This window comes from Scleropages formosus, chromosome 17, assembly GCF_900964775.1.
Source record: "Scleropages formosus chromosome 17, fSclFor1.1, whole genome shotgun sequence".
In the NCBI taxonomy this organism is placed as follows: Eukaryota; Metazoa; Chordata; class Actinopteri; order Osteoglossiformes; family Osteoglossidae; genus Scleropages; species Scleropages formosus.
The window spans coordinates 5,188,640-5,212,162 of record NC_041822.1 but is presented as its reverse complement, the minus strand read 5'-3'; the positions used below and the strand labels follow the sequence as shown (position 1 = coordinate 5,212,162).

Below are 23,523 nucleotides of genomic sequence, written 5' to 3'. Positions count from 1 at the left end.
GTTCTTCTACTCTTTCAAAGCATTTTCCAACATCCAACTTCTGTTCAAGCTTTAGTTTGTCTTTTACAATCTTCAGCAGTCCATTTACATTTATTTATTTAGCAGATGCTTTTCTCCAAAGCAACTTCCAATTAACTCTATGTGGTGTTACCAGCCCACACACCTTATTCACCAAGGTGACTTACACTGCTAGATACACAACTTACAATGGGTCACTCATCCATTCACTCTTCAAGAATATGAAGATGTGTTCTGGTAGTCCATGGGCTACCAGAACACATCTTCAAATTCTTCTCGTTGGTAAACTATTTTTAAAATGGTAGGATGAAAACATACACAAAATGCAGAAAACATACAGTCCAAGCTTGAATTTTGGGAATGCACTTGTCTTTTTCCTCAAATTGCATTCACAACAGTTTGCTTTAAGTAATCTCTGTTCTATTAATTGCATTATATCAAAATTTTCTAATTAAAATGTTAGAATTGACTGTGATACAACTTTTTGGACAGATAAGAAATTTATATCCCACCGCAACCAGCTTGGCATGAATAATAAATGTAAAAGATATAAATAAATAAAATAAGCACAACACTACAGTACCTGGTCATCCTGTATCAGGATACTGTAGACCACAACAGCATAACCAGGTAAAAAGGTAATGTTCCCTCTGTCTGGAGTGAGGTCTTCAATGGCAGGATTTGGACCAGATACAATCTGTAAGAACAGAAAGTATACAAAGGGTGGACATTCTTTCTATACTTTGCACTTCTGAGTTTGTCTATTAAAGTCACCACTTCAAAAGTTATGTTCCTTGAAGATCAGTAAAGACTTCACTTGACAGATTATGGTTCATTATGCAGGAACTGTCCTCTTTTATTATGGCTTTTACATTTACATTTTATTCATTTACCTGACGCTTGTCTACAAAGCGACTTACAATGTTAAGGTTACAATTATTACAAGCTGACAATTATTTATCCATTTATATAGCTTTACTGGAGCAATTTATGTTAAGTACCTTGCTCAAGGGTACTTTTTTTACACTAGGCAAAGCAAGGCAAAACTTTTTTTATGCTACAGTTTTTCAAGGTATCATTTTGTAGTTTAAGCCTGTTTGATTAGTTACGTACATATCTGCTCTCTTGTTACTCCTTTTTTTGCTGAAGATACTGAGCTGCCTTATCTTGTATCCATTTTTCTAGCAATCAAGCTATAGTACACCGCTGTGTGTATACAGCATCAGCTACAGTACACCACTGCTTGCATACAGCATCCAGACTGGCTAAGTCAGATTGTCAGGTGTCAGATAATCAAGACTTTATTTTAACAAGAAATGCTTGACAGTGTCATGACTAGTACTTTCATGTATCATCTCACATTAAAATCTATGTTGCGGTTTCAGCATTGTCAGACATACATTTATTGGAAATTCCAGCATGCTCACTATATTTGCTATAAACCTTGCTGCAATCAATAACTTTTGAAACAGGAAAATTAGCATGAATATAGGATCTACCAATGTAGGATCCTGGATCCATTAATGTTTCTTGTTGGAAAATAATAAGCAGAAATAAACAAGACCCCCAAGGTCCCCATTAAAAATTAAGCAGTTTTTCATAATAGTCAACTGTAATTAGTAATGTCAGGAAGAAAAGGAAGTATGTTTTTACACATTGTATAGGTCAATAGGGCTCTTAATAATGAGAATAATTTCTTTAAAATAGCTTGAGTCTGTAAAACAACTGCCAGGCAGAGGTCAGCTCCCACTCACCTCAAAGTTTATAGTTACAGTCCCATAAGTCCCCTTTTCTCTGATCAAAATGAGGGGCACATACTGGTTTTGGCCTCTGAGTTCATCCACTGTGACCAAAGCGGACTGTGAGGCAAATGAGAAAGAAGTGGAAAAAAGGGAACATCACCAGTCAAGCATCAGTGAAGTTCCTGAAAAATAATATTTGTACATTTCAACTGATCATTTAGCCAGATTCTTCTTACAGAATTGAAAGAAATGACTCCAAAGGCATTGTCGTTGGATAGGATGGTAATGGTGGCACTGTTGGGGGTCCCAAGTGTCACACCGTTGGATGAACTCTGAAAGAAGAACAGCAATAAAAGACTTTTTGCAGGTCTCTTAACTCCTCCTAAAAGCCACGGGTCTACAATAAATACCCCAATACCTCCCACTTGGCCCTGAGAACCAATGGGTGTACCACCTGCTAATGTCCTACAAATCAGCCCACATTGTTACAGCTTCTGACAGGCATTCTGGGAGCAGGCCAGAGAGGCCAGAAGCTGGACCAGGGTGACTTCACACACACAAACACACATTTTCTGAACCGCTTGTCCGATATGGGGTCGCGGGGAGCCGGAGCCTAACCCGGCACACACAGGGCATAAGACTGGAGGGGGAGGGGACACACCCAGGACAGGACGCCAGTCTGTCGCAAGGCACCCCAAGCAGGACTCGAACCTCAGACCCACCAGAGAACAGGACCTGGTCCAACCCACTGCACCATCACGCCCCCAGGGTGACTTCATGTCAGAGGAAAATATCCTCCGCGAGAGAATGAACATCTCACACTTTATAGCCTCCACAGACAACAAATATAAAATCGGAGAAGGTACTCGCTGAAGAGAAGTTAATGACATTTTGCTTTTTACAGCTCCTTCTAGGACTATTTGAAGACAAGATGGATTGTCTTCTACAATACAGGAACACAGCTTGATGAGGGACTTGGGTCAACGCATGGCTAAAAGCCTAGACGAGACGCATAATCAGAAACCGTCCCCCAAGAAGAATCCACACTGATCCTAGTCACCCTTGATTCTTAAAACGATGAAAAGAGGATGAAATAAACAGTGAAAACTTTAATGAGTAAAAATCACACACAGGGAATACTTTTAATACAGCAGAACCGAGGGTCTGCTACACAGACAGAAGTCGGAAGTACTGAGGCTCAAAGGTGTTGTGGGTGGCACTCAGATGGTTTTCAGCTGGGGATATTCAGAGCAAAGGCTTACGGAGAGGCATGGACCCCCAATTTGCCCTTCCCATTCAGCCCAGAATTTCCAAGCAGTAACAGAGCTTTCTTTCAGGCACAAGCTCTTGTATTTCAGACACACAGACACAAAGTACACACGCTCACACAATCCCCATGAGGCGCCACTGGCCTGCTCAGTCTGGACAGAGACACCCTGCTGCTTAGTGCCAGGGTCCTCCTGCCAATGGCCACCAACCTTGCCAAGGCCAGCAAAGTGGCATTGTGCAGAAGGACACGACAGAGCAAATTAACTTAAGCCAAGAGACATTGATCAGGAGGATGTGAATACAGTATGTATCACGATCCCTTTGCACTGACACTTGCCAAAGATTTTATGTTATAGAGAGCAATTTGGCTGCTCTGTGCACACAAAATTTCTGCTTTCTGTTTTGTCCTTTTAATTTTGCATCTCTAGTACCACAAGACCACGATAGCTTGAACAAAACTGCACCAAGGAATCCAATGAAGTCATACATAGGCCAGAGCGAAAAGTGTACTTCTGTATCAGTTATAGGTCACCAAAAGTGAACAAAATGAGTACATGCATACGTATATTCTGTCAATCTCACTGCAAATAATTTTGTTCCCAGATCTTTGCTGCTTTTTGAAGTAGTATTTTTTCACTTTAACTGGCACATTTATCACAAGCTAGACAGGCGGGCACTGAGAGATCATTAATCACATTCAGAGAGTCTGCTGCTGACACCATAGCAATCAAGTATTTGGCTTAAAGGATGTTGCTCATGTGCTAATAGTGAATTTTTTCTTGCAAACAGCAATACTGTTATTTACCTTTTGGGTTAAAAGTTGTGATCAAACTACAGAGTTTCTACAATTGTGGATTTTTTCCCCAACACTACAACCAAACACTTATCCCTACCCCCTTTCAAGTGAAATAGCTTTGTTCGTCACACTTTAGAATTTATTATTTCCGTTTAATCTACTATCAGGGCTTCTTTTGCTGCTGGAATTGCTTTCTTCTCACAAAGCTGTCATTTAGCACTGTCTGTTCGAGCAGAAGCATGACCTTGCTTAGAAAAGGCTAGCAAATACATCAAAGTGCAGTAAAGCTTACAAGGCTTTTTGCAAGAGTTAAAAAGCCAAGCAGAATTCAATGCAGTTGCACTTGTTATAGTGTTTAAAGTTCTGTAGGCTTCATTTTCTGTGTAAAAGGAATGATCAGAAGTGATCCTTGTGAAAAGCTGCCCAAAGAATCAGAAATGAGGTCTATGACACAAGAATTCAGCTGCAACAGAATATCTACTATATCTTCAGTATTACATTAAGAAATGCTCTGACTTAAATATATATACAGTATGTATGTATGTATGTATATATATGTAAGTTAGAGTTTGAAAATTACATATACACTGTGTGTAATAAATATATATTATATATATATATATATATATATATATATATATATATATATGTAATTTTTTTCCCCAACTTTAATATCAAGGAAAAATGTGAAACATACTAATTAAGCAGATACTACATCATTAGCCCCAATACCTGCAGCCGAAGGTTGAATACAAATGTTTCGTCCGCCTCAGGTAGGTCATCGTCAAGCACAGCAATGAAAATTGTCCTGTTGGTCTCCGAGGACTGTAGGAATGCCGCTGCTGTTGTAGCTTCAAAGTCTCTGGTGTTTTCTCCCTGCAACTGGATCATCCAGAAAAAAAAAGGCTGTCATGACTTTGTAATTTTTGATGGGCTTACAACCATGTTTGTTCTTCAACATTTAACTGCATTATGCTCTCACATGGACAACAGTAATTATCACTTTTTTTTTTCTGTCCACTGGTGCACAGCAACTAATGCAATTCATTATGAATTACAATATAACATTTAAAAAAACACAGCCATGCAAGGATCTCCCCTCTATACATATATATTTCCATATGGGTAACAACTAGAAGCCCAGTTTTCTTGCCACCCACTATAGCCCACATTAAAGAGGTCACTTCTTTCCATAAAACATGTGCACAGGAGACTCATCATGGCAGAGGATAGAAGGCTCACTGGTACTGCTGCCAGGAAATGTGAGCAATACTAATTGTGCACAGATGCTTATCCCAGAATTTGCCTTAACAGCCAAGAAGGAGCAGATGTTTGCTTTTACAGACACATCAAATAGCTGGAGGTGGCCACTTCTGCAGTGTTAAACACATCTGAGGCACCAAAACTCTGTTTGATCACAAAGATAAATTATTTTTGTATGGTGCTAAACTATCAAAAAATCCACCTACACAGCTTCAGATAAGAAGCATTACTGTTTACTCCATAGTATAATGGAGAAAAAAATCTTAGAATGAAAAAACACAGTAAAAGTCACAACGGATTTCTCAAATAGGAATTCAGTCATACCCAGCTGAAGTAGTAGTAGTAATAGTAATAATAATAATAATAATAATAATAATAATAATAATAAGAATAATAATAACAACTCTTTACAGCAGAAAAGTTGTGGTTCTCTTTTGTCACCTACCAGCACCAGCGCTGTGATATTGACTGGATCACCAGTTCTCTCCACCACCAAACGCACCACTGATTGGCTGCTCTCATTGACCACAAAGTTTGTTTGCCCCTGGAACCTCAGTTGTGAGTCACCTTGGAAACACGGGAGGGAGATCACCAGAAACAGCCCTGCTAAGGTGTAGACAGTGGGCATTCCTGTAACAAAGGGTGAGACAGGGAAACTGTGAAAAGGAATGGTACAACATGGCAATATTTAGATATTATTCAACAAGATATAGCCTTCTTTTTTTTAGTTCTTCTGCAGTGGTTTTTTCCCTCTGTTAAAAAGTCTATTACCTATTTTGTGGTCATAACTGAAACAATGGTGGCTAAAATGCAGCTAACAAAACAAAACAAGTAAACCCATAAATTACCAGGGTTATGTAAACTTTTAATGAGCTCTGGATTGCACATGCCATTACATCAGCGGTCACCAAGCACCATCATGGTTGCCAAGAAGGAAGAATTTTCAAGAAATTGATGTAAAAAGTTACCACATATTAAAACCAATAATTTTGCTTCACTTCTCCGTGAACCGCCACCTTATCGTGGTGGAGGGGTTTGAGTGCCTGAATGAGTCCAGGAGCTATGTTGTCTGGGGCTACATGCCCCTGGTAGGGTCTCCCATGGCAGACAGGTCCTGGATGACAGACGAGACAAAGCGCGGTTCAAAAACCCCTTATGACAAAAAAATCAAGGCGTCCGTTTACCCCGCCCGGTATGGGGTCACCGGGGCCCCACCCTGGAGCCAGGCCTGGGGGGGGGGCTCGCATGCGAGCGCCTGGTGGCCAGGTCTATGCCCACGGGGCCTGGCCGGGCTCAGCCCGAAGCCACAACGTGGAGCCGCTCTTCGGTGGGCTCACCACCTGCCGGAGAAACCGTAAGGGGCCGGTGCATTGTGATTTGGGCGGTGGTCGGGGCCGAGTGCCCGGCCGACCCAAACCTCGGGCGCCAACTCTGGTTTTTGGGACTTGGAATGTCACCTCACTGGCGGGGAAGGAGCCTGAGCTGGTGCGGGAAGTTGAGAGATACCGTCTAGATATAGTCGGGCTCACTTCCACTCACAGCTTGGGTTCTGGAACCACTCTACTCGATCGAGGGTGGACTCTCCACTATTCTGGCGTTGCCCAAGGTGAGAGGCGGCGGGCTGGTGTGGGCTTATTAATAGCCCCCCAGTTTCAGCCGCCATGTGTTGGAGTCTACCCCGGTGAATGAGAGGGTCATCTCCCTACGCCTTCGGGTCAGGGAACGGTCTCTCACTGTCGTTTGTGCTTATGCGCCTAGCGGCAGTGTAGAGTACCCGGCCTTTTTAGAGTCCCTGGGGGGCGTGCTGGAAAGCGCTCCCACTGGGGACTCTGTCGTTCTACTGGGGGACTTTAACGCCCACGTGGGCAGCGACGGTGATACCTGGAGGGGCGTGATTGGGAGGAACGGCCTCCCTGATCTGAACCCGAGCGGTGAGTTGTTATTGGATTTCTGTGCTAGTCGCGGTTTATCCATAACGAACACCATGTTCATGCATAAGGGTGTCCACCAGTGCACTTGGCACCAGGACACCCTAGGTCGGAGGTCGATGATCGACTTTGTAGTCGTTTCTTCTGACCTTCGGCCATATGTTTTGGACACTCGGGTGAAGAGAGGGGCTGAGCTGTCAACTGATCACCACCTGGTGGTGAGTTGGATTCGATGGCGGGGGAAAAAGCTGGACAGACCTGGCAGGCCCAAACGCATAGTGAGGGTCTGTTGGGAACGTTTGGCGGAGGCCCCTGTCAGAGAGGTCTTCAACTCCCACCTCCGACAGAGTTTCAACCAGGTCCCGAGGGAGGTGGGGGACATTGAGTCCGAATGGACTATGTTCCGCTCCTCCATTGTCGGTGCGGCGGTTCGGAGCTGCGGCCATAAGGTCTCCGGTGCCTGTCGCGGCGGCAATCCCCGAACACGGTGGTGGACACCGGAAGTAAGGGATGCCGTCAAGCTGAAGAAGGAGTTCTATCGGGCCTGGCTGGCTCATGGGACTCCTGAAGCAGCTGACAGGTACCGACGGGCCAAACGGAGCGCGGCTCTGGCAGTCGCCGCGGCAAAAACTCGGGCTTGGGAGGAGTTCGGTGAGGCCATGGAGGAAGACTTTCGGTCGGCCTCAAAGAGATTCTGGCAAACCGTCCGGCGACTCAGAGGGGGGAAGCGGTGTTCCACGAACACTGTTTACAGTGGAAGTGGTGCGCTGCTGACCTCAGCTGAGGATGTTCTCGGGCGGTGGAAGGAGTACTTTGAGGATCTCCTCAATCCCTCCGACACGCCTTCCGTAGAGGAAGCTGAGGCTGGGGACTTGGAGGGGGACTCGTCCATTACCCTGGCTGAAGTTGCTGAGGTAGTCAAAAAACTCCTCGGTGGCAAGGCTCCGGGGGTGGATGAGATCCGCCCCGAGTTTCTCAAGTCTCTGGATGTTGTGGGGCTGTCTTGGCTGACACGCCTCTGCAGCATCGCGTGGAGTTCGGGAACGGTGCCTCTGGACTGGCAGACCGGGGTGGTGGTCCCTCTTTTTAAGAAGGGGGACCGGAGATTGTGTTCCAACTACAGGGGGATCACACTCCTTAGCCTCCCTGGGAAAGTCTATGCCAGGGTACTGGAAAGGAGAATCCGACCGATAGTCGAACCTCGGATTCAGGAGGAGCAATGCGGTTTTTGCCCTGGCCGTGGAACACTGGACCAGCTCTATACCCTCACTAGGGTGTTGGAGGGTTCGTGGGAGTTTGCCCAACCAGTCCATATGTGTTTTGTGGACCTGGAGAAGGCATTCGACCATGTCCCTTGTGGCATCCTGTGGGGGGTGCTTCGGGATTATGGGGTTCGGGGCTCGTTGCTACGGGCTGTTCGTTCCCTGTATGACCGGAGCAGGAGCTTGGTTCGCATTGCCGGCAGTAAGTCAGACCTGTTCCCGGTGCATGTTGGACTCCGCCAGGGCTGCCCTTTGTCACCGATTCTGTTCATTATTTTTATGGACAGAATTTCTAGGCGCAGTCAGGGAACGGAGGGTGTCTGTTTTGGTGGCCGCGAGATCTCGTCTCTGCTTTTTGCGGACGATGTGGTCCTGTTGGCTTCATCAAGTCAAGACTTGCAGCGTGCACTGGGGAGGTTTGCAGCCGTGTGCGAAGCGGCGGGGATGAGAATCAGCACCTCCAAATCCGAGGCCATGGTTCTCAGTCGGAAAAAGGTGGATTGCTCCCTCCGGGTTAGGGGGGAGTTGCTCCCTCAAGTGGAGGAGTTTAAGTATCTTGGGGTCTTGTTCACGAGTGAGGGAAAAATGGAGCGGCAGGTCGACAGACGGATCGGTGCGGCGTCTGCAGTAATGCGGTCATTGTACCGGTCTGTTGTGGTGAAGAGGGAGCTGAGTCGTAAGGCGAAGCTCTCAATTTACCGGTCGATCTACGTTCCTACCCTCACCTATGGTCATGAACTCTGGATCATGACCGAAAGAATGAGATCGCGGATACAAGCGGCAGAAATGAGTTTCCTCCGCAGAGTGGCTGGGCGCACCCTTAGGGATAGGGTGAGGAGCTCAGTCACCCGGGAGGAGCTCGGAGTAGAGCCGCTGCTCCTCCGCATCGAGAGGAGCCAGTTGAGGTGGCTCGGGCATCTGTTCCGGATGCCTCCTGGACGCCTCCCTGGGGAGGTGCTCCGGGCTTGTCCCACTGGGAGGAGGCCTCGGGGCAGACCCAGGACACGTTGGAGAGACTATGTCTCCCGGCTGGCCTGGGAACGCCTTGGGGTTCCCCCAGAGGAACTGGAGGAGGTGTGCGGGGAGAGGGAGGTCTGGAGTACTCTGCTCGGACTGCTGCCCCCGCGACCCGGCCCCGGATAAAAGCGGAGGAAGATGGATGGATGGATGAATTTTGCTTCATTCACAATCAATTTTTTTTTTCCACATTTTCAGTAAATTTTAATGTTGAACAAGCCAAAATGTCTTATGTGCAACTCTGCAATAATATGTGTTTTAACAGAAGTGGCTAGTATGTGGGGTTACGATGAAAAGAAATAATGTATGTGAAGTGAGAAGGTATGTCGTAGTAAGGTAACTTGAATGGTAGCAGTGCCCAGTCCCAGGAGGAGGTGCTGTGAAAGCCATCAAAACTGGATTAGGAGTCACTGACCGTGCACAGACAGCAGGGGACAAAAGGTAAGAGCAAAGCCTGTTATTTTGACTTCTCCCTCCCATGGTGTTGTTGCGTACCTCCACCGATGGGAACTTCCTGCTTTCCTGACGCAGATCAGAGGTCCTCCAACCGGCAAGACGGCTGGCTGAGAACTGGCTTTGTGTTTAGTCAAGGCTCTCCCCCCTTTTTGCCATTATGCACTGGCCCTCAAAATTAATCTTGCCTTAACAAGACAGACCTCCTAGAACTTTAAGCATGAAACTATTAAAACGTGCTATAACATAATACTCTCACAATATTTGTGTTAAAAACGGTCCCAAGCAGTTTGTGAACAGTGAAAGCACTAGATGGTGTATTTACATTTATTCATTCTGTAGACACTTTTCCTCAAAGCAACGAACAACTGCGAGTAAACAAAACTACTCCACCAAGAGACAATGAGATAGTCACAGACAAACAGACAAATGATTCTCAAAGCCTTCAATTAGTTCAATAGCGCTATGTCTGCCAGCATACATTGAAGAAGTAGCTGCATATAGGATTGCTGGGAGTAATTTCTTAATTTTTTTTTATGGATAATGGATGTAGTGAAAGTTTATAGAGTAGGTAGAAGATCAGAATGAGATTAATCTTGGATGCTGAGATTGATTCAACAGTTTTGATTGAGAGGGAGCTCATTCCATCACATTGGAGCCAGAACTGTAAACCATCAGGGTTTTTGATTTTGGACCATCAAGTAGTCAGAGGTAGAGCTGTGTTTTTTAATCATTTGGCTCTAACCTGGAAACCATTCATATGTATCAAAACAAAAACATTTTCTGAAGTTTCAGATATTTTAGAGAAAATTCATGCCACTGTTTTCCTGGTGAAACTGGTGTTCTTTAAAGAGAAATGAAATTCAGAGCTCCTTTCACATTCTATTCTTGTACAAAGAACTCAAGTTCTCACTGAGGTCTATAGGTCTTTTAGCCGCACTCTCTTCACATAGAAGCCTGATCTACTGGGGTTATGCTCAGCTAATTTGGCCAGTGTGTGACCATTTCCCCGACTTCGTTCTTCAGCCCTTGCAGGGCATTTGTTCAGGGAAGTGCTGCACAGTTGGTCATGTGCAGGAATGCTTTCCAGGGGACTACAAGGGTGGTATCACTGAGACCCTACAAGAACTGGACAGGGGAGGATAAAAGTGTCACACTGCAAAAAGACCAGTGGGGGAAAAAAGCTTTTCAGGTACACAACATGTGGCCAGAAGCATGGCACCTGTCTGAGCTTTCCAACCTATATTTGTGATCTTACTCAAGTCCTTTATTTATTATAACAGTTGGGTGTCAAGTGTACTTTAAAATTACTTTTCTGAGCTATGCTCATGGGCATACTAAAATGTTTCCCTAGACTTGTCAGGAAAAAGTGAGGAAAAACACATCCTATTACATATGGTGAACTGTAAAGTGGCTGGTGCTTGAATGACAATGAAACTCTAATTTACATCCTTCCCTTACATAACAGGTTAAATTTGTTCCAAGAAATAACCCCATTAGGCAAATTGCCTTAGTGAAAGAGTCAAATTAGCATTGATTCTTATAGAAAAAAGGCTCTAAGATGAAAATGTGTCACCTAAAATAAACACACCTGCACTTGAGCAACTGCATGGTTCTAATTTTCTGCGACAAAACACAAGTCATTCTAAGTACACTTATATTATCAGTATTCTTAAAAGCAGAATGCAAGATAAAATTTTTTAATGGGTTCACGTCACATTTTGTTATGTAACAAAAGACTGCACCACAACTTGTTTATTCTTAATACGTTTTCTCCAGTTGTGAAAATGTTTCTTCTATAAATTAAGAACACACACACACACACACACATCTTCAGAACCGCTCGTCCCATACGGGGTCACGGGGAACCGGAGCCTACCCGGGAACACAGGGGCGTAAGGCCAGAGGGGGAGGGAACACACCCAGGACGGGACGCCAGTCCGTCGCAAGGCACCCCAAGCGGGACTCGAACCCCAGACCCACCGGAGAGCAGGACTGTGGTCCAACCCACTGCGCCACCGCACCCCCTCTTAAATTAAGAACACTCCAAAAAAAAAAACATAAATATGTTTGTTGTTCAGAATCTAACTTTTTCCCTCCACAGTCACAAGCAAAAAGGAATGGTTGAAAGTGCTATCAGGCAATTCAGAATTTACTCAAGCTGCTTACAAAGGGAAGGGAGGCATGGTGGTGCACCGGGGTCAGCTGGTCCCTGCTGCATGGCAGGTCTGGGGTTTGAGCGCTGCTTGGGATGCCTTGCAGCAGACTAGTACCCTGTCTGAGGTGTGTCCCCTCACCCTTTAGCCTTGTGCCCTGTGTTGCTGGGTAAGGCTCTGGCTCACCGTGACCCTGCTCGGGATAAGCGGTTGCTAATGATGGATGGATGCTCGCGATGGAAGAAAAGTTTTCTCAAAAAACATTGGGTGTGGGGGGTGGAACCTACCAAAAATCTTGTCATTCGCTTCAGAGATTCAACAGTAAAGGGACGGTGCATTGCATCAGCTTATTTATGAGGAGCCTTTGTTTGGAAGTGCTTTCTACTACCAAGGCTCAGATCTGGACCCAGAAGACGCATAAGCTGTCTGTCAGAAAACAAAACAGCATGAAGGCTTTGGCTACAGTTTCTGACTTTGATAAGCACAAGAGCAGTTGGACACCAGGCTTTGCCGAATAATACACCACGGGATATTTGTTCCATCAATACATTACTGTTTCTGTGCCAGCGACAGCTTGTAATCGCCTGAGGCAATGGAAGGTCCACAACCTGACCAGCAGGGATGATTTTTTTTTAAAAAATATACAACTAATTACTTGGATCCACTGGAGCACTTTTGAGCAATGTGTCAAATATACAGTGCCTAGAAAACATATTCAAACTCCTTGAAACCTAGCACCATTTTCTAGATTTCAAAAGATAATACGCTTATTCTTCCAATAAGTATTTTATTGCAAACCTGTCTTGCAACAGTTTATTTTCTAATCCAAAGTAAATAATTTGTAAAAGGATTAAGAATAAAGAATAGAAACTGGAAAATTATGCCTGGAAAGACATTCAGCTCCTACACATTAATATTTAGTAGTCTCTCCTTTTGCTTCAATAACAGCTTTAAGTCTTTCGGGGTAAGCCTGAACCAGCTTTGCCCACTGCTCAGGAGTGATTTTGTTCCATTCTTCCCGGCAGATTCAGGTTGGTTGGATGGCGCTTCTGGACTGCAATTTTCAAAAAGTGTCACAGATTCTCAATGGGGTTGAGATTAGGACTTTGACAATGCCATTGTAGGACATTCACTTTGTTTTTGAGTGACACCAGTGTTGCCATGGCCTTGTGCTTGGGATCGTTGTCTTGCTGGAAGGTGAACCTTCTCCCAAGCGTCAGTTTTTGAGCTGACTAGAAGAGTATCTATTCCAGTATTTCCCTGTATTTAGTTCCATCCACTTTTCCATCAATTTTAACAAGATTCCCAGTTCCTGCAGGTGAAAAATAACCCCAAAGCATTATGCTGCCACCACCATACCTCATTGTAGGGATGGTGTTTTTTGACGCATGAGCACTGTTAAGTTTATGCCACGTGTGCTTTGAATTTTAGAACTTAGATATTTTATGTACCCTTTTCCTGACTTGCGTATTTGGATCAGTTAATCTCATAGTTCTGTGGTATGCTCAGACGGTTCACAGCCTAGCTAATGACCCTTACACAGAGTGATTTTTATATCCAGAAAATGTGACCTTTACTGGTAGAAACTAATCCTTCAATAATGTCCAAATAAGAGGCAAATGTGTCTTGTTGAGGAACAATTTGAGACTTTAAGGGTTTGGAGTGCAGATTACAAACTTCCAAGACTTTATCCTTTTTTAAGGGGAAGGGAACAGGAAAGATGTCTCCATTAGGATATATTTATGTGTTTCAGCAGCAAGCAGTATCCCTTGATTCAGTCTATAAGAAGAGCAAAAGTACAGCAGGCACCTGTTTAAAACCCTGCACCTGGTAATGAGCCAAAGGACTTGTGATACGCTGGCACTTCCCCAAATCAGACATTTCAGGTGACAACACTTCGGAACCACGTGTGTCTTACAAAGGTGACTTAGATGCTTGCCAGGAAAACTGAGGTCAGGTTGGGCACTGTTCAATTTTTATTAGGGCATACCAAGCTCACTCTAACAAGAGGGCAAAAAAATAGTGTAAGACCAAAACATATCACTTCATACTGAGGGGCCAGACAATTTTTTCAATGTGCACCTTTACAGTGCCAATCAATTGTACTGTTACTACAGAAAGAAAAAAAAAATTCAATGACATTTTAAGGGAATTATAAAAGAATTATAAAATTAATCTTTCCACCCCATTCTGAACTAATATCAATAACCTTTAAAATGATGAAAAAGATCACAGCTTTCAACGTGCATCTTAACAACTTTTGCATTATTCGTCTTTGATTTTGCAGACAATTTTTTTCTACTCAAATGCATGTTTATGAAGGCCGTCACTGGCCACCACATAGTGACGAAGACCACCGCTGTCTTGACCTTGTCACCCTATCCATGACTTGGCAACACGCTCACACAACAGCGCTGCTCCAAGTAACTGAGACTTAGACAATTACACTGGATCCTTTGCAAGTCAGTGTGACAAAGTGTACGGTTTCCTGCCTGAACTATGGGTCACCAGAAGCTCTAAAGTTACTCTTGCTAGGAATGAAGTAGCTTCATAATCTTGGCATGAATTATTCACAGTGCAGGAATTCATAGTGAGTGGGAAAGGCCTGTGTGTCTGCAGAGGCAAAGTAATGTGCACCAATGCAGATCACAGATGAGGACACTGAATAAAACTGAGTAATGGGTCTCTGGGTCATCTTCAGTGTCTGTCTTCTAAAATAACTTCTCACAAGCTCTCTTACTGAAATCCTGCTAAAATCTTACTGAATTCTTTCATTGATAAATGAAATGGATTAAAATAAAGCTATTGTTCTGAACATTTAAGGGAAAGCAGAGAAGTAGCCAAGAAAAAATTCTGTTGTCCATTTTTGAATAAAAATAAATTTGTGTGTTAAAATGGTCAAAAGGGCATCTCCAGTAACATAAAAAGAAGATGATGGTAATGGATAATATAATCATATATTTAATGTTTTAGATTACTAAACTGAAAAAGCATTAATGTAATCAATGTTGATTTATGTTTCCTGTTCCTCTATGATTTTCTGTGTTTTAAATAAGAGCTTGCAAAGTGTTGAATTAGAGTAATCAGTCCAAAAATGAGATGAAATTGTCATCTGCGTTGACACAGATTTCTCAATTACAAGCTATACAATAAAGCGGCTGTGAACTTTAATTATTCATACATATTGGGCCAGTCTTATGGAGTCAGATTTGACACACTAAGAGTCAGTACATTACATATCACAGCCTGTTGAAGAACCAAGCATCTCCCTGTATGTGTTTATCTGTGAGTAATGTATGATTATGTGGGCACTGAGGCTCATATTTGTTGACCACATAAAGATAGCAAACACTGAGAAATGCTGTAAGTCGTATACTGAGAAATTTGAATGGAAACAAAATCCAGGCCTAAACCTTGCTGAAGTGTTTGAAACAGGAGCATTTCCCCCCCCTTAAGTAAATTCATTTGAATGTATGCCCAGAATTTTAATGTTTTTATTTTTTTACTCTACAGCTGATATAGATTTAGAACATGGCATGTATTCAAACGTTGAGTTAAACTTGTTATTCTCCAGAACCACATGGAACATGACATTTTCTGTCTGGCTTTCACAACCACAGTACATCACCCACAGAGAAGGCAGCACAAACACTTCAGTGCAACAGTCTTTTGCAGACAACATGCCCTTCTTCTGACACTGTTATTGCTGACCAGATGGAGTCATTCATTTCAGTTTGCTATAAAGCACAACAGAGACACAACAGTACATATCCATCCTTGTCAGTTCCAATCTGGTGGTGATTCACTACAAAGTGCAGAATATCCACAGTGCCTGAACTGACCGTACGGCCTCAGTGCTTTCAAATGATAGAACTATTTCAAGATTTTGTGGAACCACTAATAACACAGTCACAGGGCCACCTAAACAGAAGCAATACACACTTCCTGTAAATGGAATTCTGCTACTTTTTCACAAAACTGAACATATTTGGTTTGCCTGTTTTTCTCAAGCAAATTAGAAAATGAAAGCTGAGCTTAAATAGACCTCTGAGGCCACATCTATCTTTATGTTGTAGAACACCAGCAATTGCTTTGCTGTTATACTGCTTGACTTGGGGAAAGCCACCATTAAAACTGCAGGAAGATGCCATTTATAGTGAAGCAAAGCCCCATAATTACCACATGCCCATGACTGTTTCTAGCACATTTTTAGATCAACAGGTATATTAATAAGATAATATATGTTGAATGTATCAAATTACTGAAATGTAGCAAAAAAAAATTATAGTGTAAGCCTATGCCTAATGGTCAGTAAAGTAATTGCCATTTCAGGCTCACATTTTAAGAGCTACTGAAATAAAAGCTCGTAATTGAAAATGATGAAAGGCAACAGAAATTTTGAACAAAAAACACTGGGAATGAGAAATCCTCCTCCAATGGAATATTTTGGGTTTAACCAGCCCGTGAAAACTTTATACGTGGACTCATTACACGTAACGGTGACACTGGTTACGGCTACCCTGAGCCTGTCACCTGTTGCTTTTAAACTTGCAGCAATGGCACCTTGTATCAATATAACATAAATGCAGCTTTCTTTATTTAGAGTTGGTTAAAAACATCAACAAAAAGTGGCCCATTGAGTTTCAGACAGCGCAGGCACTCGAGGCCAGAACGCTCTGCTGACTGATTAGCCAGTTTTGCAACAATGGTTGAGCTAGAGAGAAATGTACTTTCAAGGGATTATACAAGGACAAGCTCTCCACAGTGCAGGGTCCAGAAAAGCAAATTATAAACCTTATTACTTCATTGCATGTAACCAATTCGACTTGGTTGAAATGCTAATTGCCTTTCAAAAAAAGGCAGAGACAAGGGGTTCTTGTGATTCTCAGACCAACAAGAAGTTTTGTGGGCTTCTATTCTTTTCTCTTTCCCTCAACATTGTTTTTCTCTCCCTTTTCTTTTCCTCCATCCTCACTCCCTTTTCATGCAGAACTCACCCTCCCACCCAACTGAATCAAAACCCCATTCAGACAGATAGTTCTTTTCTCCCCTTTAACATTTGCTAAAAGAAATGTGGGAATTTCTTTTCTGAACCTCTCCAATCGGTTTCGTTTTTGGCAGACTGGGAACAGATGGCCGGATTGAGGATAACGTTAAGTCCCTGATCAAGTACAGCAGCAGCAATTCAATGACAGAAATGACCAAGTCCCTTAATGTCGCTGGACAGCATTTGTATTGTCTTACATATTCTAATACATATATCAACGGACACTTCTTGTTAATCTTTCAAAAGCACTGTGAAACAGCACTAAACCCTTGAGTAGCACAGACCACTTGCAGTGATTTCGTAATATTTTCACTTCTTAATGAAAAGCATACTATCATAAAATCTCAGACCAATTTTCAGTCTAAGACATTATTACCATGGCAATGTCTCAGTTTAGTCACTCACTTTTCCAGGACTGGCATAGGGAATCATGCAAAGCTTTGAAAACAATGATGAGCTTTGCTGCTCGATCTTCATTGTTGAATACAGGATGTGGCAGTTAATGAGGAGATATTTAATCTGACAGCTTCTTAATGGTCAGGTACAAGATGTAACCGCTGTGTGCCGATCAACAACATCCCCCAAGTCTCACCCCCTCCACAAACACATAAGACTGAAGAAATATTATATTCAGAAAACATATTAGTCAAATCGTCACATTCAAGTAACTAAAAGCAGCTGCTGAAGAATCATAAAAATGTACAAAATTGTTATTCTTATCCTGATATTTGTGCAAATGCAACTACTTCAATCACTTTTATTTACAAAGTATCTCTATACATATATTTTAAAGAGCATCCACAACTCCAGTTTTAATCAGCTTTGACCTAGTTCTAAAATGTGCTCTAGAAACTGTAACATTTGTCTAAAAACATTGGCAGTAATGGTAAGTTTGAAAATACCTTATTTAGCAACCTTATTTGACAGCAACATGCAGTCATAGAGGATGTGGCAAACTAGCCTTTGAAAAAAATCCATCAAATGCTTAACAAATATACATTCTAGTACTGTATTGTTTTATCAAGACATCCACCTGAAGATGTGCAGTTCTAAACACACAAAAGTGGTGTTCAAAAATGCAAGACAGAAGAGGACTGAGTGACTTTTCTAGCAGAAGCAGAAAAAGTGACAAGAAGAGGCAAAAGAAAAACAAAGTAAGTGGGTGTGCTGTGCATCCATACTGCATAGCGAGCAGCCTTTTCACACATCCTGTATCCACAGCAGCTGACAAAGACACTGATCAGAGGTGACTAATGGGGGAAGGGGACCCTGCAATCTGGGAAGTAAGCTGTTCTCTCAAATTCAATTTCTGCATGGACTTATTAAAAAAAAAAAAAAAATCAGACACCATACACTACAGAATGGATGGGGGACAGAACCGGTGGCATTTGTACAAGTTCAAACCATCTATAACACACTATATGATCACCAATTTATAACCCTACAGGGTTGCTAACTGCACAACATGTAACTCAAACTTCACCAAAGCAAGTATGATGATTAGCAGCTGAAAGCAGGATTGGTATATTTGTAATTTTGTTTCAATGAGCCCCTCCAGAACTACGCATGTCCAATACTTTTACATTTTTCTCAAAATTGTAATATTGTATTATATTCCACATGTTCAAAATCTTCACGCAAGATGAGCTTTGGTTGTGGAACTGAAGTTGCAGTAAGTGAAGTGGATGCAGAGAACCTAATTGAGGTCAAGGGTCAAGTTCAGTGCCCATGGGAAAAGTATGAAGAAAAGCTTTTCCACGTTCTTCATGTTGTGTGTGTGGGTGCCTGCAGGAAGTTTGTATCAGTGAAATACAGACCACCAACACTCAGGCTTGGCATCTTCTCAGCAAATGTCACATAACATTTAAAGCAAAGCATAAGGCAAAAAGAAAGACCTCAGGACTGCTGGAAATGTCAAGAGTGCAGGGACCGTCCCACCATTTCCCAAATTTTGTTTTCCAAAGTAAATGTCTACTATAATACAATAAAAAGAATGTATACATCAGCATCTATGAAAATGGAAAATGCTGAGAAATTGAAATGCGACACAAAACAAAAAGAGACCAACAAAGAAAAGACTAATGAAGCAGAAAATGTTTACAAAAAGCAAAAGCCAGCTGAGGCTGGATGTGGTTGCAATAATAAATGTATTTCTTTTGCTAAAAAAATGGCAAGAGATGAGGTTATGCAATGCCAGAACTGATTTTGAATTTCAAGTCAGTTATATTAACATGGATTAATTTACAGTGTGTCTTCCCCTTTTCTCCTTATCTTCCTTTACAATTGCATTTGCAAATTGAGAAATTAGACACCATGCAGTTAACTAACCACAAACTATGACTAAGCAGCCACTGACTGACAAGTAACTGCTTATTTATTTATACTTCATTGTGCACTTACCACTTAATATGGCAATATGTGAATATTTTACAGAAAAACAGACTTTTTCATTAAAATAAGTAATGCCATTGGATGATTTATTTCACAGTTAGGGGTTACCCTAACTAAGAATCCTGCACAGGTCTTAAAAATTGTAACAACTGTATTTTGGTTCATATGGTAGAAAGAAACAAACTAGCTGTACTTAGGAATCCCACATCTGCATCTAAGTGTCTCTTTCTTCTAATGGAATACACACATTGTATATTCTATGAGATGTACGTTGCTCTGGTGAAAAATGTCTGCTAAATGAATAATTGCAAATGTAAGACATTACTAAGTATTACTCTACTCCTCACACAACGGTGGCATGTTTCTAACTGATATTTGAAAATGTCCATCTAACATCTGTAACTTTTAAGAGAGATTATTCCATTCTCCTACAGGATTGCAGTTCCCCTCTAAGACTCCACATACTGTATGACCACAGCTTCCAACAGCTTCCACAGCTTTCTAACGTTTGTACTAATGCTACTGTTGAGTCTTGTTTTTCTGCACCCAGCTGTACGTGACAAAAACCCAAATTCAGTCAGTACATACTGCTTTCTGGTTTAGATAGCTCATTGTTTCTTTTTCTAATGTGGTTGAACAAATTCTATTTTTTTTAACTGATATGTGTCCCTTTAAGGGGGTGCGGTGGCGCAGTGGGTTGGACCACAGTCCTGCGCTCCGGTGGGTCTGGGGTTCGAGTCCTGCTTGGGGTGCCTTACGACGGACTGGCATCCCATCCTGGGTGTGTCCCCTCCCCCTCCGGTCTTATGCCCTGTGTTGCCGGGTAGGCTCCGGTTCCCTGCAACCCCGTATGGGACAGGCGGTTCAGAAAGTGTGTGTGTGTGTGTGTGTCCCATTAAACATACATGTTACAATAATACACAGTGTCGTTTCGCTAACCCTTAAAAGCAAGCAAAGATGAAAAAACATTCCACTTAAAAGGAAACAAAAGTTAAAGTATTCTTGCCCATAAACTTTCAATGTTAAAAACAAGAGAAAGTGTTTGCAGTGTTTTTATGCTTGCACACGACCACTTGCTGAATCACATCATATTCTGCATTCTGTTACATACATGAGTTCTTTGTTTTTGATGCAGCCCCTTAGCGGTGGGAAAGGAGTTAGGCACTGGAACCCTGCTATTTACAGTCTAAAGGTGTGGAAACATAATCTAGACTGGAACTAATCTGAATAAGGACTTTGCACTAGATGTCACTTTCCCACCAGTTCACACAAGTTCCCTCTATACTGAAATATAGTAAGATCTGGAGGTGTACTTGTTGTTGATTTCCAGTATTTTATTGTTTATGTTCACTTTTTCATGTAAAATTTAATGAAAAAGTTGATCTTAACAATACCAACAAATCTAAATTCTAAAGGAAAGAGAGAGAATAGCATACCACCAAAAATTAATTTTCCTGTTTATTTTTAAATATTCATGTAGAATAAACAGATCTAAATAGTGTATCTATAAAGCACAGTTTGGAAAGTGAACAATAGTGTTACTTTCGATTACATATATTTAAATGTGAAGATTAGACAGACGGTTTTGACCAGGTTATAAAAGACATTAAAACAAAAGCAGTTTCTACTGCAATAAAAAACTCTGGAGCCCACACACGTATCTGTCATAAAAAGGCACTTCAGCACCTTCAGTGTCTGCCTTTCACAAACTCAAAGAATGCAGGATTCTAGTTCCAAGACACTGAGAAGCATCTCCCAGTGAGAACTGAAGACTAGACCTGGGAATTGCGGGAGCAGAGCATCAGCGCAATACGGAACTTTATTTAAACACTCTTAACGCAGCCCTGCCAACAATGTGAATAAGAGGAATTCTCCAGTGTTTAAGTCCAGCTTTATTTTACTGTGACCATGTACAAAAAGTAAGTTGCTTAGCAGTCAGAGTGTGGCTCACTTTTGAGGTACGCATCTTCAAAAAAGCGAGGAAAATGAACAAAGCCTCAATTCTAACAAGGCCCTTTAAAATATAATTAAATCAGTGAATTTAACATGTGCGTGCAGCAGCTGCTACTGCAGAATTCTTGGATGCACACTCTGCAGACGCTATTTAATAAAGCACAAAAGAGGGATGCAGCCTTGGGATTTGGCAAATCCAAAGGACAGGAGTGGGAGGAAAAATTAGGGACTACTGAGAAACTCCTTATGCCACACTGGAGTATTTACTTAATTACAAGCTACACCTCAGAAATTAAAGTCAGATGTGTATACTTCCCACATTATGTTTACAACCCTATAGTATCAAGAGTATGGTAACTTCTTGTTGTATATGTTAAGCACCAATTGTCACCACTATATTCCTGTACCCCTCTTTGTGGGCACCAGCACCTGTCAGTCTTTCATCATACTTTCATTGTGTGGTCTGTTTATGACTCTGACATCATTCTGAGTTCTGCCCCATAGAGGAAATCCTAAACACTTTAACACTTCACTAATAGGCTCGGCGTTTATTGCAGAGATGTAAACAGTATGAGAGGTAACGCAAACACAAAATGAAGCTGCAGACAAGCATGTAGAAGGAAAATCTGTACACTTATGTTAGAGTGCACAAGACAAAAAAAAACTTGCTAAGCAAATTAATAAAGGGATGAAAGTATGACCACGTATAAAAGACTGTGCTGAAGTATATAACAAAGTGTGGCATCCTTGTAAGAGGATGTGTCATTGTGCTTGTTTAGGTGTGATTTTTTTTTTATTATTATTATTATTATTATGTGTGGGGGGGGGGAATTCTAATTCTGGTCAATTTATTTTGCTGATGCCTTCGTCCAAGATGGTTTAAAATGTATGTTCTTTAGTAGAGATTATGAGTAAGCATTTTATTGTATACTGTATTTTATTCAGATATTTATAATTAAGAAATGTGCCTGTACAAGAACCACAGCTGAGATTTGGGCTTGCTTAAACTTAGAAACAGGTATGTTAACTCCAGCAAATAAGTATCCCAAGTGTCCAAGCAGGCTTAGCGTGTCTCCCCATTAATTTTTAAGGAATCTTTTGAGTTCCAATACGTTTCATCCCGCTAAAAGTGACAAGTCACACAACTGGTTATTGCCTACATGAGTTCAGCACCAAACATGTGGACTTCCTGGAACTGAAAGTATCATCATGTCCTTCTTCGCACGCAAAATGTACTCTTTAATGCGTTTTGTGCTCTCTCCCTAAAAAGAATGTCTCCCAAGTAAAGGGAAGAGTTAAGAGTACAATAGGAGGCCACTGTCTTAAACACCAAGTTGTTGTACTTGGTGCTTCACGTGTAGGTCCCTCTGAAGATGTGCGTGTCAACTCACAACTGGTGTGAACCCAGATGAGGAATGTCTTCCCAGCGCACCGTTGGTCAACACACAGCCCTTTTCTCTAAAGCTGGGCCCTAGTATCTCTCACACACCATGTGTGGCGGTTCCCCACCGACTCGCGTTTTATTTCCGTGACAGGAGGGAGCAAACGCACAAAGACACAAAGTGTCCACGGCGAATATCCAAAAGTAACCATGGAAGCGTTTGTCCTCCTCGTCAATGGGGAGCCCGGTCATTCATTTCACTCATTGCGCTGAATCAATATTTGGGCCTTCTTCGTCTTTTTTTTAAAAATTTACCAGCGACTGCGAGGAAAAGTTGGCATTAAGAAGAAGAAGAAGAAGAATAAGTGGGAAAAAAAAGAAAAAAAAAGGAAAAAAAAAAGAAAATTTGTAGTCAGTGAAAAGGCGGGTAATCGCGCGCTCCGTGGCGCGCGTCCGCAGCCGCAGCGCGAGCCGCCCGCCGCCGCGCGACCAAACAGCCACCTTTCTTCCTAAAACACGCATTCGCGTGCGTGTTAAACTGTAATTTAAGCGAAATGTTCGCGTCAATAACACACTAATAACACACTAACGTGCATTCTGCATCCTTCGGAACTCGCTACTCAGACAAATTATTCTTTACACTTGTCACAGTTCGACACACACACACACAGTTCACAGCATGATAAGTGAAAGATTTAGCCCAACAACAAGTTAACATCATTTCTACTACAGTTTGGGAGTTACTCATTGAAACAATTTTTTAAAATTATTTGTTTAGAATCCGTCACACCTGCCGCGGGACACACACTCCCGTAGCCGTTCCACACCGACGACGTCGACGGTAAAC

At 42.2% G+C, this 23,523-nt stretch overlaps 1 protein-coding gene across 1 annotated transcript in view; it reads right to left on the bottom strand.

Annotated features, from left to right (window-relative positions):
* Positions 1-23,523, bottom strand: part of adgrv1 (adhesion G protein-coupled receptor V1) — a 128,231-nt gene that overhangs the window by 104,236 nt on the left and 472 nt on the right. Inside the window, exons 2-6 of the mRNA XM_018759297.2 lie at positions 5,534-5,718; positions 4,558-4,707; positions 1,997-2,092; positions 1,773-1,877; positions 602-715 (exon numbers count right to left, since the gene is read on the bottom strand). Of these exons, the coding sequence (XP_018614813.2) occupies positions 602-715; positions 1,773-1,877; positions 1,997-2,092; positions 4,558-4,707; positions 5,534-5,716 (648 nt within the window). The 5' untranslated portion in view covers positions 5,717-5,718. The remainder of the gene's footprint in view (positions 1-601; positions 716-1,772; positions 1,878-1,996; positions 2,093-4,557; positions 4,708-5,533; positions 5,719-23,523) is intronic.